The sequence below is a fragment of the Sus scrofa genome, chromosome 4 (assembly GCF_054392235.1).
Source record: "Sus scrofa isolate SSC_HxYL_T2T_F1_AM1 chromosome 4, Sscrofa_HxYL_maternal_Yorkshire_Landrace_v2.0, whole genome shotgun sequence".
Taxonomy (NCBI): Eukaryota; Metazoa; Chordata; class Mammalia; order Artiodactyla; family Suidae; genus Sus; species Sus scrofa.
The window spans coordinates 41,712,949-41,726,285 of NC_139386.1; the positions used below are offsets into that span (position 1 = coordinate 41,712,949).

At 43.8% G+C, this 13,337-nt stretch overlaps 1 protein-coding gene across 6 annotated transcripts in view; it reads left to right on the forward strand.

Moving 5' to 3' along the window:
• The window catches only part of LOC106510020 (uncharacterized), an 88,342-nt gene that overhangs the window by 25,836 nt on the left and 49,169 nt on the right, over positions 1-13,337 (forward strand). The window contains exon 5 of one of the 6 annotated variants that reach the window (XM_085022027.1): positions 7,452-8,604. The exons of the other annotated variants lie outside the window; for them this stretch is intronic. Within the exon in view, the coding sequence (XP_084878153.1) occupies positions 7,452-7,577 (126 nt within the window). The 3' untranslated portion in view covers positions 7,578-8,604. Of the gene's footprint in view, positions 1-7,451; positions 8,605-13,337 lie in introns of those variants that run through there. 6 annotated transcript variants of the gene reach the window in all.

Below are 13,337 nucleotides of genomic sequence, written 5' to 3' on the forward strand. Positions count from 1 at the left end.
CTCAGTGGGTTAAGGATCTGGTGTTGCAGTGAGCTGTGGTGTAGGGTGCAGATGAGGCTCGTATATGATACTGCTGTGGCACTGGCGTAGGCCGGCAGCTGTAGCTCCGATTGGAGCCCTAGCCTGGGAACCTCCATGTGCCATACGTGTGGCCCTTAAAAAAAAAAAAAAAGACAAGAAGAAGCGGAAAGTGCTACTAAGAACAAAAATTGCCACAACCATTTCCTCATACTAAGAGAGTGGCTTCATGTTTTATATTTATATTTCAAAGAAAATGCCAGGTAGGCCTCTGTGAATAGAAAAGGTGACTCCTCCCACTAAGAAAGGAAAGTTTTCTTTATCTTAACTGCAGTGCTCCACATCACAAAAGTGAGAAGAATCTAGACTCCTCCCTGGGGTAGGGAGGAGATGAGGGTCAGGGTAGTGAGGTTTGCGGGATTTGGGAGTGAAAAGAAAGGCTTCCTTAGAAATGTGGTAAAAGAGGAGTTCCTGTCATGGCGCAGTGGCTAATGAATCTGACTAGGAACCATGAGGTTGTGGGTTCGATCCCTGGCCTTGCTCAGTGGGTTAAGGATCCGGCATTGCCGTGAGCTGTGGGGTAGGTCGCAGACGCGGCTCGGATCTCATTGCTGTGGCCCTTGTGTAGGCTGGTGGCTACAGCTCCAATTCGACCCCTAGCCTGGGAAACTCCATATGCTGTGGGAGCGGCCCAAGAAATGGCAAAAAGACACACACACAAAAAAAAAGAGAAAAGAAAAGAAATGTGGTGAAAGTGATGCTAGGATACTGGAGACCTGGGAGGGGTGATGCGCCTGCCCACCTGGCCCAGAGCATCATGGTGGGCTGACAGCAGCCAGCTCATAGCTCCTTCCCTGGCCCTCCAGCCTTTGAGGAGAGATATGGTACTTTCCAGGGCAGCCCCCAAGCAGTGACTGAGGGCCCAGATATTGCCACCAGATAGGGGACTTCTTCATGTGCAAGCTGGGTCCTGAGCACCCCTCGTTTTGACAAAGCCTTTGTCAAGTTGGCCTGGGTCCCCCTGCCCAGCCAGCTTCCCTCCTCCCCTTTGTCTTCTCCGCTTTTACTCCCCAGAAACCTTTCCCACCCCCTTCCGCTGTCAGCAACCCCAGCCCCCAGAACCTGACTGGCACAGCCAGAGACCCCCTCATTTGCCACTGCTAAAGTTTCACACCAGTGGGATTTTTTTTTTTAAAGATTCTGAAAGGAGGAGTTCCCATCGTGGCTCAGCGGAAACAAATCTGACTAGCATCCATGAAGACGCAGGTTCAATCCCTGGCCTTCCTCAGTGGATTAAGGATCCAGCATTGACGTGAGCTGTGACCAATGTAGGTCAAAGATGTGACTCGGCTCTGGCTATGGTGTAGGCCAGCAGCTCCAGCTCTGATTTAGCCCATAGTCTGGGAACCTCCATATGCTGCAGGTGTGTCCCTAAAAAGACCCCCAAAAAAAAAGAAAGAAAAAAAGAGACAAAGACTCTGAAATAAACTATTCTTCATTTTAATTTTAAGTTCAGGAATTAAAACCAAATAATTGCCAGTTTGTTCTCTCTGCCACGCAGTCACTGTTTAACTGGCTGGCTTTGAGTGAACAATCGCAAATTCTGTCAGGAACGCGTTCCTTTTCTTTTTTATTGTTAAAGAGAAACAAAAGAAATTCTGGGGGAGAAAACCTGCAAATGTTGGTACAAAAGCTTTCTAACTTTTATGAGCCATGGAGTCCTAATTTTAGTATAAGAAAGGACCTCCTGGTTTATTCTAATGAAAACCCCTAGCTTTGCATCAGAGGGTTGGTTCATAGAGCCCCTGAAAATTATAATCTAGACTTCCAGTTACAAAAGCAAACCAGTAGACGACAACAACAACAACAACAAAAACTTTGCAACTGTCTTAGTAAAAAAAAGCATTCCAAGTAATTGCAACTCATGTTTGCATTATTCAGAGTTCCTGTAACACAAGGTGGTAACACCCATCCAGATAAACTAGCACTTACGTCATTAGTAGATGATAAAGTTCATTGTTAAGGGACTAATTTTTTTTTCAGTTGGATATATTGTTCTTTTCATCTTTTTCAGCTTACCAATTGTATTTTTTAAAAGAACTGTTTAGGAGTTCCCGTCGTGGCGCAGTGGTTAACGAATCCGACTAGGAACCATGAGGTCTCGGGTTCGGTCCCTGCCCTTGCTCAGTGGGTTAACGATCCGGCGTTGCCGTGAGCTGTGGTGTAGGTTGCAGACGCGGCTCGGATCCCGAGTTGCTGTGGCTCTGGCGTAGGCCGGTGGCTACAGCTCCGATTCAACCCCTAGCCTGGGAACTTCCATATGCCGCGGAAGCGGCCCAAGAGATAGCAGCAACAGCAACAACAACAACAAAAAAAGACAAAAAAAAAAAAAAAAAGAACTGTTTAGTTTTTCAGAAAAACAACACATGAGGCCACTTAGCCTTTCAGGTCTGTGTGCTGGGGAAATTGCAGTCATGTGAATTCAGTGTAGTGTACTTATTGGGGGAGGGGCCTTCTGTGTTTTGTTAAGAAGAACAAAAATGGTTGGTTTTTTTGGGTGTTTTTTTTTTTTTTTTTTTTTTTTTTTTTTTGCTTTTTAGGGCCGCACCCTCGGCTTACAGAGGATCCCAGGCTAGGGGTCGAATCAGAGCTACAGCTGCCGACCTACACCACAGCCACAGCAATGCAGGATCCTTAACCCACTGAGCAAGGCCAGGGATCGAACCTTCAACCTCATGGTTCCTAATCAGATTCGTTCCCACTGTGCCACGACAGGAACTCTGAGCAAAAAAAGTTTTAAAAATGTGTAACTTTTAAAAGGAACATTAATGAATAGCCATTACTTTAATAAACTGTTAAATATATCAAGGGAAAAGCTGACATTCAGAATGGTTTTTCTCTGTGTTTAATAGGAGATTGTATTTGTCAATTCCCTTTATTCTCTGAACACTCCGTTCCCTGCCCTCTTTTGCCACCTCTGCTGAAATGACATCTCCGCTTGGCTCACAAAAAGGAGAAGCTCCCCTTCAGACCCAGGCTGCTTAACCTTCACTAATCCACTTTCCAGCTGGGCCTAAGCTTCACTAATCCACTTTCCAGCTGGGCTGACCTGAAGCAGATGAGGTTATGGTGAGATTCCCCAGCCTCTTAGAAAGAGTACAGTCCATCCATAGACCTTCCTGTTGCCGCTTTGAGGGTCTTGCGGCACCATCCACCCTCTCTCTTCCATGACACACTGACCCAGTCGTTCCCAGGGCAAGACGGCTGGATGCTCCAAGTCCAGCTCTGTCTGGTTTCAGTTGACACCATGGAGCAGCCAACTTGTCTACACAAAAGAGTGGTTTCAGCTACAAATCATATGCAGATGGTCGAATGTCTTTTCTGTGCTACTAAAACTGAGACAAGATTTTTGAAATCAAAGGCAAGATTTTTGAAATCAAAGACTTGAGTGAATGATATTTCCTTATGTCTGTAGGTATATGTGTATTATATGTTAGCTAACAACGATGGTGCCTGTGTTCAGAAGCATGGAGTTCAGGATAGTCTCACATCTATAAATGTGCATATGTAAACGTTCGTGTTGCCCCTATCATAAATGGAAATTGTTTTTCGGTTTAAATCTTAAACAGTTTAAATAGGAATCACCAAATCAATTACCATTTTTAGCAAGAGCTCAAGATAGAGTTTCTCTGTAAGGAGCTTGAAATCTAAACAAGACATATCAAACTGATAGCTATAAAAATTAGCTCAGAAAAACCTAGGCTTCAGCATGTGGGGTAGAAACTGCCCTTAGAATTTGCCCTTTATTGCATTTACCCCAGCTAGGATTATTCAGTTTTTCTTTACACCGCTGCTTCAGATAAGACTTGATGATGGCCATCGTTATTTCATGATGTATTACTAAATAATAATTTGAGGGAGAGGAGGAGGAGGAGAGGGAATACAACTGGAAGGCCCCCTAGCTCAGGCCCCACATTTATAAAGGGCCTAAAATTTAGGCTTTTGACATACCTCCAAAGGAAGTTACACAAAGACATTCTGATGGGATTGAAAGAAGACACCCCCTTAGATATTGAAAATTGAGATCCCTGACTAAACTACATCATCTTTAGTGTACCATGGATTTTTTTAATTTAGTCGGGTTTTTTTTTTGTTTTTTTTGGGGGGGGGTTGTCTTTTTTTAGGGCCACACCCATGGCATGTGGAGCTTCCCAGACTGAGGGTGGAATCGGAGCTGTAGCTGCTGGCCTATACCACAGCAACACCAGATCCAAGCTATGTCTGCGACCTTCAGCACAGCTCACAGCAACACCGGATCCTTAACCCACTGAGCTAGGCCAGAGATAGAACTTGCATCCTCATGGATACTAGTCAGATTTGTTTCCACTGAGCCAGGAAGGGGACTCCTAAATTAAATCTTGTAATTATCTATTGACTAGCATAACTGTCGTGTGTTGTAATTTTTGTGGGTTAAAGGCATCAATTGTTAAAATGCAAATGTTTAACCAATTTGTAAACTATCTTTTTTATTTTTGCCAATTTTCCAACTTTATTTTAACATTTTAAAAAAAAGGTTAATATAACTGGGAACCTCAAAAATAATGGAGGCAGCGTGGATCTCCCTCAGCCTTTGAGAAGCCCTGAAATTATTTGGTTAGAATGCACATATTCCCATGAGGTAGCAGGAGAGCATTTTCATATAAGCCCAAGGAACTAGGACTAAGAAATCTGGAAATATGGAAATTGTAAGAATGAGTTGTATGTTTCAAATGAAAACTCGGTGCATACCTTTTTTGTTTTTCCTCCGTGCTGAATTTTATAGACTTCCAGGAGTCTTACCATTCCAGCCTATTGATGCATATCTAAAATATATAATATTTGCACCTTTAAAGCATGTTTCTCAGTCTGAAGTCACTAACTTGCCTTGGTAATCTTGTAGAATAGCATGTGTGTGAACTTGTTCAACCAGAATAAATTGAGTGATGAAAAGTGTTCTTGGACACTGAGGTCTGGAGTGCAAAAATAAAACCTTGTATGTTAGACTCTTTGAAAGACAAGTCTTTCGGAGATGTCTTCAGGGAGAAAGGAGTGGCATTTAAAACAATAGGAAAGTCAACTCTCATGACTTAGAAGGGAAGGTTAATTCTGGGTAGCAGGTCAACAGAGGTCATTCTTTGAATTATAAATATCTTGAAAGGGAACTTCTTCCTCTCGTCTGCCCAGTTCCCACAGCTACATTGTTTCCTTGGGAAGCTTTCATAGTTATTTTAGCAAATCCAATACAGAGTGTTGGAGATAATCATTTTGGGGACTGAAATATGAAGCCAGCTATCTAGCTGGGGTGGAGAAATTATATCTTTGAGACCAATAGGAATTGGTCTAAGGTCATTTAGAGAATAGGGGAGAAAAAGATACAAAGGGTAGTTCCCGTCCTGGCTCAGCAGTTAGCAAACCCGACTAGCATCCATGAGGACATGGGATAAGGATCCGGTGGCATTGCTGTGAGCTGTGGTGCAAGTCACAGACATGGCTCAGATCCCATATTGCTATGGCTCAGGCATGGGCCAGCGGCTACAGTTCCTATTGGACCCCTAGCCTGGGTCCATATGGCCTGAGTGCAGCCCTAAAAAAAGACAGACCAAAAAAAAAAAAAAAAAGGGCAAAGGGCATCAAGGGTGAAAGGAGGGTTTGAGTCTGAATTCTGCCTCTGTGATAAGGTTAATGTATTCCTAATGGTCTTAACTCAAGTGCTTAAAGTAAAAACACTATAAAAGGAAGGCTCCTATCATTATCCACATGCTGAAGAGTGCAGCGTTCTAAATGCTAAAATAGAATCTACTGAGTAATAGTGGCACAAATTTTAATTTTCTAGGATTCCACAAAAGGCAGGTGGAAGGAAAAATTTTAAATCCACAGTGATAGTCCAGGAAAGAGTATAGCAGACACAAGTAACTAATGTTTTATGGCGACAAGAAATAAACTCAAAGGAAAATCCTGTGTGTGATCCCTGATGTCTTTGGGTCTCAGTATCACATCTTAGCATGTCCAGCTTGGCGAGAGTCTCTCTCAGGGTGGGTATATGCTTTGCTTATATGACCCCACATTTTCCTCATAGCAGCACTATGAGTTTGGGATGTTTATTCCCATTTTACAGATAATGAAACAACCTCAGGGATGTCAAATCATTTGCCCAAGTTCAAGTTGGAAAGTTGGGCTTAGATCCTTCTGACCCTAAAAATGATGCTGCCTCTTCAGTATCATTCTGTGTTATTCTTACTGCTACTTTAACTGCTGCTTACAAATTAACCTGACTTCTTTCTTTAAGGGGAATCACCCAGGCTTGAAGCTTGCAATCATCTTTGACCCTTCCAATCAATTATCCCACCAGTATTTATTGAGTACCTGCAGCAAGCTAGGGATAAAGAATGAGTGAAATACAATGCCTGCTCTCAGGAAGTATACAGTTCCTACATGGCATCAGTTACTAAACTTTGTGGAGTTCATTTAGCATACATCTATTCCTTCCTTTCTTTCTTTCTTTTCTTTTTAGGGCTGCACCTGTAGCAGATGAAGTTCCCAGGCTAGGGGTCGAATCAGAGCTGTAGCTGCCAGCCTACACCACAGCCACCGCAACACCAGGTCTGAGCTGCGTCTTCAGCCTACACCGCAGCTCACAGCAGTGCCTGTGGGCAAGATCCTTAACCCACTGAGCAAGGCCAGGGAGGGATGGAACTGCTGAGCCACGATGGGAACTCCTATTCCCATCTTTCTTTTCTGAATGTCTCCCCCTGCCTCTGCTCAGGCCCTCGCTCTCTGCTTCTTGGACAGCAGTCTTATAACTGTTCTCTGTCTGTTATTAGCTGGGGTCACAGGAGAACTAATCACAGAGTTGTGGGCAGGGTGAAGAATTTTTAAAGTAATGAGAAGGTTAGTAGATGCAAACTATTGCATTTGAAGTGGATAAGCAATGAGATCTTGCTGTATAGCACAGGGAACTGTATCTAATCACTTGTGATGGAACATGATGGAGGATAATGTGAACAAAAGAATGTATATAAATGTATAACTGGGTCACTTTGCTATACAGCAGAAATTGACAGAACATTGTAAAGCAACTGTAATAAAAATTTTTTTAAACAAAAATGCAAAAATAAAGTAATGGGAGGACATTCAGAAACTAGCAACAGTCAGAAGCAGTGACCACACTTAGAGCCAAACTGTTCCAGTGATGCCACTCCTTAGGAGCTATAGTCATGAGGGCCTCACTTCTCCTGCCTCTGATCTACCAGTGCTGCCCTCTGCTCAAGCTCAGAAGCCTGCCAGCCCCAGGTCTGCAGTCTGCAGCAATCAGCCTCCCTGTGCAGAGAAGTGGGGAATGAATCAGGCTGCAACAAATGGAGAATAACCAGTTCTCTACCTGTTCATTCACTCAGCAAATGTGTCCTCCGCGTGTGGTCCACCACAGGCATGGAGGCTACAGTAGCGAGCAGAATGGATCTTTCCTCCACGGAGCCTACAGTTTGGGGAAGACCACCAAGAAAAATCTAATAAAACACTGATGAGCCTAATTCAAATGGAAGTAGAGCTGTGGAGAAAAGGAATCCAGTTCAGTAAGAGAACAAAACAAAGGAAACTGAATCAACTTTGAGAGCCAGGAAGGCTTCCTCAAGAAAGTGGCAGTAGCTGAGAGATGAAAGGGGAGATTAGAGAGGAGAGAAAGAACTAGAGAGCACATTTAAGCAGAGGGCACCATAGGGCAAAGTGCCCACCTGTGACACAAAGGAGCAAGGCTCATCTGAGAACAAAGAGAAGTGCCAGTGTGGAGGACAGGGATGCTGGAAGGACAGTGGTCTTAGTAGCCAGTGGGGGGTGGCCGGGGCAGACCAGGGGAGGCTTTGTGGGCCAAGTTAAGGATTTTGGTTTATATCTTAACAGCAGGTGGTGGAGTTCCCACTGTGGCATAGCGGGTTAAGAATATGACTGCAGTGGCTTGGGTCATTGCAGAGGCATGGATTCAATCCCTGGCCAGGGTTAAAGGATCCAGCATCGCGGCGGCTGTAGTACAAGTCACAGCTATGGCTTGAATTCAGTCCCTGGCCTGAGAACTTCTGTATGCCATGGGCATAGCCATAAAAAAACAAACAAAAAATAGAGCAGGTGGGAAACCAACAGAGTTTTCATTCAGGGAAGGATGAGGATGGGGATGGATGCAGTCAGATGTCAGAACATCAGATGTTTGGGAAGATTACTCTGGGGACAATTGGGAGACTGAATTGGAAGAGGGTATTGTGGAAATCCAGGTGAGAGAGAGTGAGGCCATTACCTCTGCTGGTGGCAGTGAGGATGGAGGGTAGTGAAGGTGTTAAGAGTGATGTAGGAGCCAGAACAGGACTTGGCAGTGCATTGGTCAGGGAGTCGGGGGGGATGGGGGGGTCATGAAGTGCCAGGATGGTGCCTGGTTTCTGGTCTGAACAAATGAGTAAGGTATTCATTGAGCTAGGAAAACATGGTGAGCCGGGTATTGGTTAATTTGTGTCCCCTCAAAAAAGATATTGAAGTTCCCATTGTGGCTCGGTGGATTAAGAACCCAACTAGTATCCATGAGGATTCCGGTTCAATCCCTGACCTCGCTCAGTGGATTAAGGATCTGGCATTGCCATGAGCTGTGGTGTAAGTCACAGAGGGGGTTCGGATCCCGTGTCGCTGTAGCTGTGGTGTAGGCCGGCAGCTACAGCTCTGATTCAACCCCTAGCCTCGGAACTTCTATATGCCCTAAAAAGAAAAAGAAAAAAAAAAAAAAAAGATGCAAATCCTAATCCCAGTACCTCAGAATGTGACACTGTTGGGAATTAGGAACTTTACAGAGATAACCAAGTTAAATGAAGTCATTAGGGTGGGGCTTAATCCAAAATGGAAAATTTGGACACAGAGACATGTGTAAAGGGAAGACCATGTGAAAACTCAGGAAAAACAAGTCAAGGAATTTCTGAGGCTACCAGAAGGCTAGGAGAGAGGCTTGGGACAGGTAGTTCCTCATTGCCCTCAGGAGGGACCAACCCTGCCAACACTTTGATTTTGGACTTCCAGCCTCCAGAACTGCAAGACTATAAATTTCTGTTATTTAAGCCATCCAGTTTATGGGACTTTGTTATGCAGCCTTAGTGAACTCATACGGGGATGAAAATCAGAAATTTGACCCTGGACAAGTGAGTTTAAGGAGCTTGTTTGAGAAGCAGTATAGCAAAATGGTGGAAAGCCTGGGCTCCAGAGCCATCTCCTTGAGTGTAAACCTAGCTCTGCTTTTTTTTCTTTTCTTTTTCTTTCTTTTTTTTTTTTTTTTAACCTATCTCTGCTTTTGACCAGCCCTGGGAGCACATGCAAGTTCCCATAAGTCTTTTAGCCACAGTCTCATTTGTAACTAGGAATTTGTTAACTACCTTTCTCATACAGTTGTTAGGAAGAACAAATGAGCTGATTGCAAAGGACAGAAAACAGTGCCTGGTCCATAGGAAGCACTATAGAAGAGTTTATTTCAATGTTGACAACTACATGAAGCATCTAAGTATTGAAGAGCTTTCTGCATTTTAAAATTGGGAGTCACTGGCATGTAACTGAAAGCGCAGGGAAGAACACAATGGCCGAGAGAGGTGGTGAGATTCACCAGCTGGAGGTAGCAGTAGGATGAGCAAGGAAGAGAGAGGCTTAAAGGATTAGAAGAGATTTGAAATCACCATTGAGAAAATGAAAGGAGAAGCAAAGGTGAGTTGGAACGTTGTCTGGCCATGCAGAGGGAGTGTTGAAAGTCGGCCAACTTGAACTTTCCTTGCACCGGTTTGCCCTGGAGCACTGTTCAGCTCCTGGAGTCAGATGTGGAGAAAGCACAGAAAGAGGGCCTGGCCCTGGATTAGGATTTTCCCAGGTCATACAAAATTGAAGGGGCAGGAGAATTTAAGGCTGAAGAGGCAGAGGCTACCGGGCAGGCGGGTGGGGGTGGGGGGCAGCGTTCTGGAGGTGGGGGAGGAGTGGCAGGCCAGGTGAGCAGCTGAAAAGTAAAGAACTTTGCTGTGTGCTCCATACCCTTGTCCAGGGAGCATTTTAAAATTATAACTCCAACCACATCCCTCCCTGTGAACCCACCAATTTAAGTATCAACTGAGCTTACATTTAAAACCTTCCCCAGAAGGGCCCAAAGTCATCACTTTAAAAACATTCCCAAAAAGGGGGCCCTCCTACACTGCTGGTGGGATGTAAGCTGGTGCAACCACTATGAAGAACAGTATGAAGTTTCCTTAAAAATCTAAATATAGATCTACCATATGATCCAGCAATCCCCACTCCTGGGTAAATATCTGGAGAAAACCATTATTTAAAAAGATACATGCACCCGATGTTCATTGCAGCACTACTTACAGTTGCAAAGATACGGAAGCAACTTAAATGTCCATCAGCAGAGGACTGGATAAAGAAGGTGTGGTACATGTATATACAATGGAGTATTAGCTGTAAAAAAGCAAAATGATGTCATTTGCAGCAACATGGATGGACCTAGAGATTATCATACTAAGTGAAGTAAGTCAGAAAAAAACAAATATATGAAATCACTAATATGTGGAGTCTAATACAATGATACAATAGAACTTACAAAACAGAAACAGACTCAACGATTTTGAAGCCAAAATTGCGTTTACCAAAAGGGAAATGGGGGAGCAGATAAATTAGGCAGTTGGGAGTGATATATACACACTGCTATATATAAAATAGACAGGTAACAGGGACCTACTGTATAGCACAGGGAAATGTACTCAATTCCATGTAATAACCTATATGGAAAAATAATCTGAAAAGGCATGGATGTATATGTATAACTTATTTACTTTGCTGTATACCTGAAATTAATAGAACTTTGTAAGTCAAGTGTATTCCAATAAAATGTTTTAAAAGAAATATCTCCAAATTTTCCATCATCTTTTGCCCCCTCTGTACTTGTGCTGAACCCAATTGGACCATATGTATCTCCATTGCTTTCTCACCTCTATACCACTGCTTATGTATTTGCTCCATGAGGAATGCTTTCTCCATGACACAAATCACCCCTTTTATCAGTGTTCTTATGGTACTAAATGCACATCTCTATTACAGCCCTCGTCACATTTTATTGTAATTTTTTCTTTACACTTGGAGAGGTTATCTGTTGTGCCCAACATCCCTTCCTCCCGGGCCTCTCCCTTCCTTGAGTAACAGGTTCGCCCTGCAGTTAAAGCAAGGACCCTTCTCACTCATTGTGGATCTAACTAGGGTGGTTCTCAAATGTGGCTCCAGGACTGTCTGGCTGTAATTATAGGCACATGACCCAAACGGGGCCAATCAGCATTTCTTCTCAGGATCATATCTGTGGAAAGTGAAAAGATCTCTCTTTAGGTCTACTAGGTGAGGTGACATAAACCACAAGTTCTCTATGGCTGATTTCCACACCATGACTTCTAACCATTACCACATAGAGGAAGCCCAATTGTAATGGGGGAAAAAAAAAAAGAGACCCAAACAGAGATTACATTATTTGACTTCTGAGATCCACTTACACCTGATGCCCTCCTGGGCCTCGCAATTGTATAGGCCATTCAAGTGCCTCCTTTGCTGAAGTTGGTATAAGCTGGTTTCATTTACTTGCCCCCAATAGGATCTCAATGAATTCACATTATTTCCTCTGCTAGAGTCTAGGTCCTCAACTAGATGCAGAGTCTGTGACCCAGCATCTTGTGTAACGGGTGCTCGGTAATGTGAAATAAATGTTGAAATCCTAACAATCATTCCAGGTCCAATTCAAACTTCATTTACTGGTATAAGAATTTCACTGAATTCCCCCCGCCCCCAAATCAATTATGATCACCTTCGGGAGCCTAAAGCCTGTGACACCTGGTGGCACTTTAGAGATTGTTTCACGTTTTAGTTATGTTCTTGGCCATCTCTCCCTACCAGATAACAAGTGAGTTGGATGCAAGACTTGAGTCTGTGTAGGTGGTGCTCTCTAAGAGTTAACTGTTTACCATTGCACTCCTGTGTGCCAGCTGTTGTGCGGAGGAAAAAGAAAGTTAGGTGAGAGAGTTTCCACCCTGAGGTGCTTGTAGCACATGTTCAACAAATAATGTCCTGAATTGCCTTGTCCTGACTAGAAAATGAATAGAGAAGAAAGTAAGCAACATAATATCCCTAATGGAGAAACAGCGCTCTAGACAGAGAGCAAACGATATTTTTATCAGGAAGTGTCCAAAGAATGCGGAACGAGCTCGGAAACATTTTATAAATAGATCAGGAACCAAATATACTGGAAATATAAAACCACTCATAAATAAAGTCAAAGGCAACATTTCCCTGAACATGATCTAACAACTGTAGGAGTCACTACATCTTCTTTTCATCGTCTCCAAATTTCTTCCCACCTAAATAAGGATAGGTTCATCTGACCCTCTGTGTGTGTCTAACCGTGGATAAGCACAATGGTTATAAAATGCTCTGCTTCCAAAGAACGCTTGATGAAGCTTATTACACTGTTCCAACTATTCCTCAGTGTTAAATATGGTGGCAGAACTTTGACTCTGAGGCCCCCCTCCCCCAACAGAGACTTGCCATCTGCAGATGCTCAGGGACTTATGGGTTGAGTCCCCCAAGGTGCGATCATATCAAACTTCCTTACATTGTTTCCTCCCCTGCTCCGTTTAGAGGTTTAGGAGCCCAGTCTTGGCCAGCCAAACAGGAGCAAATGTTTATGCAAGACTACAGGAATCTTACTTAGTTTAATCTTTAGACAGCCTTCGGGGAATCAGGCAAAAAGCATCTGGGCAGATCCACTCAAAAGTGATTAGGTCATGTCAGCAGTAATAGCATTGTTCCGTGTCCTCACTCGCCTGAAAGCTTTCCTGTTGCAGTTAAGATGCAGGGAGACCAGCAGGCTGGCTGCCTGGTCAGATGTCATCACAGAGTGGCATTACCAAGGTGAGGCACCGGGAGTTCCCATTGTGCACAGTGGAAACTAATCCGACTAGTATCCAAGAGGATGCGGGTTCAATCCCTGACCTCGCTCAGTGGGTCAAGGATCCGGCGTTGCTGTGAGTTGTGGTGTAGGTCACAGATGCAGCTCAGATCCCACATTGCTGTGGCTGTGGCGTAGGCCAGCCCGGGAACTTCCATATGCTGCGGGTGCAGCCCTAAAAATTAAAAAAAAAAAAAATAGTATCCAAAATATGGCACCAAAGGCTTAGGGCCTCAACTTTTCTGGATCAAAAACTTGATTAGACCTGCTCTTTCAAGATAGATGTATTAGT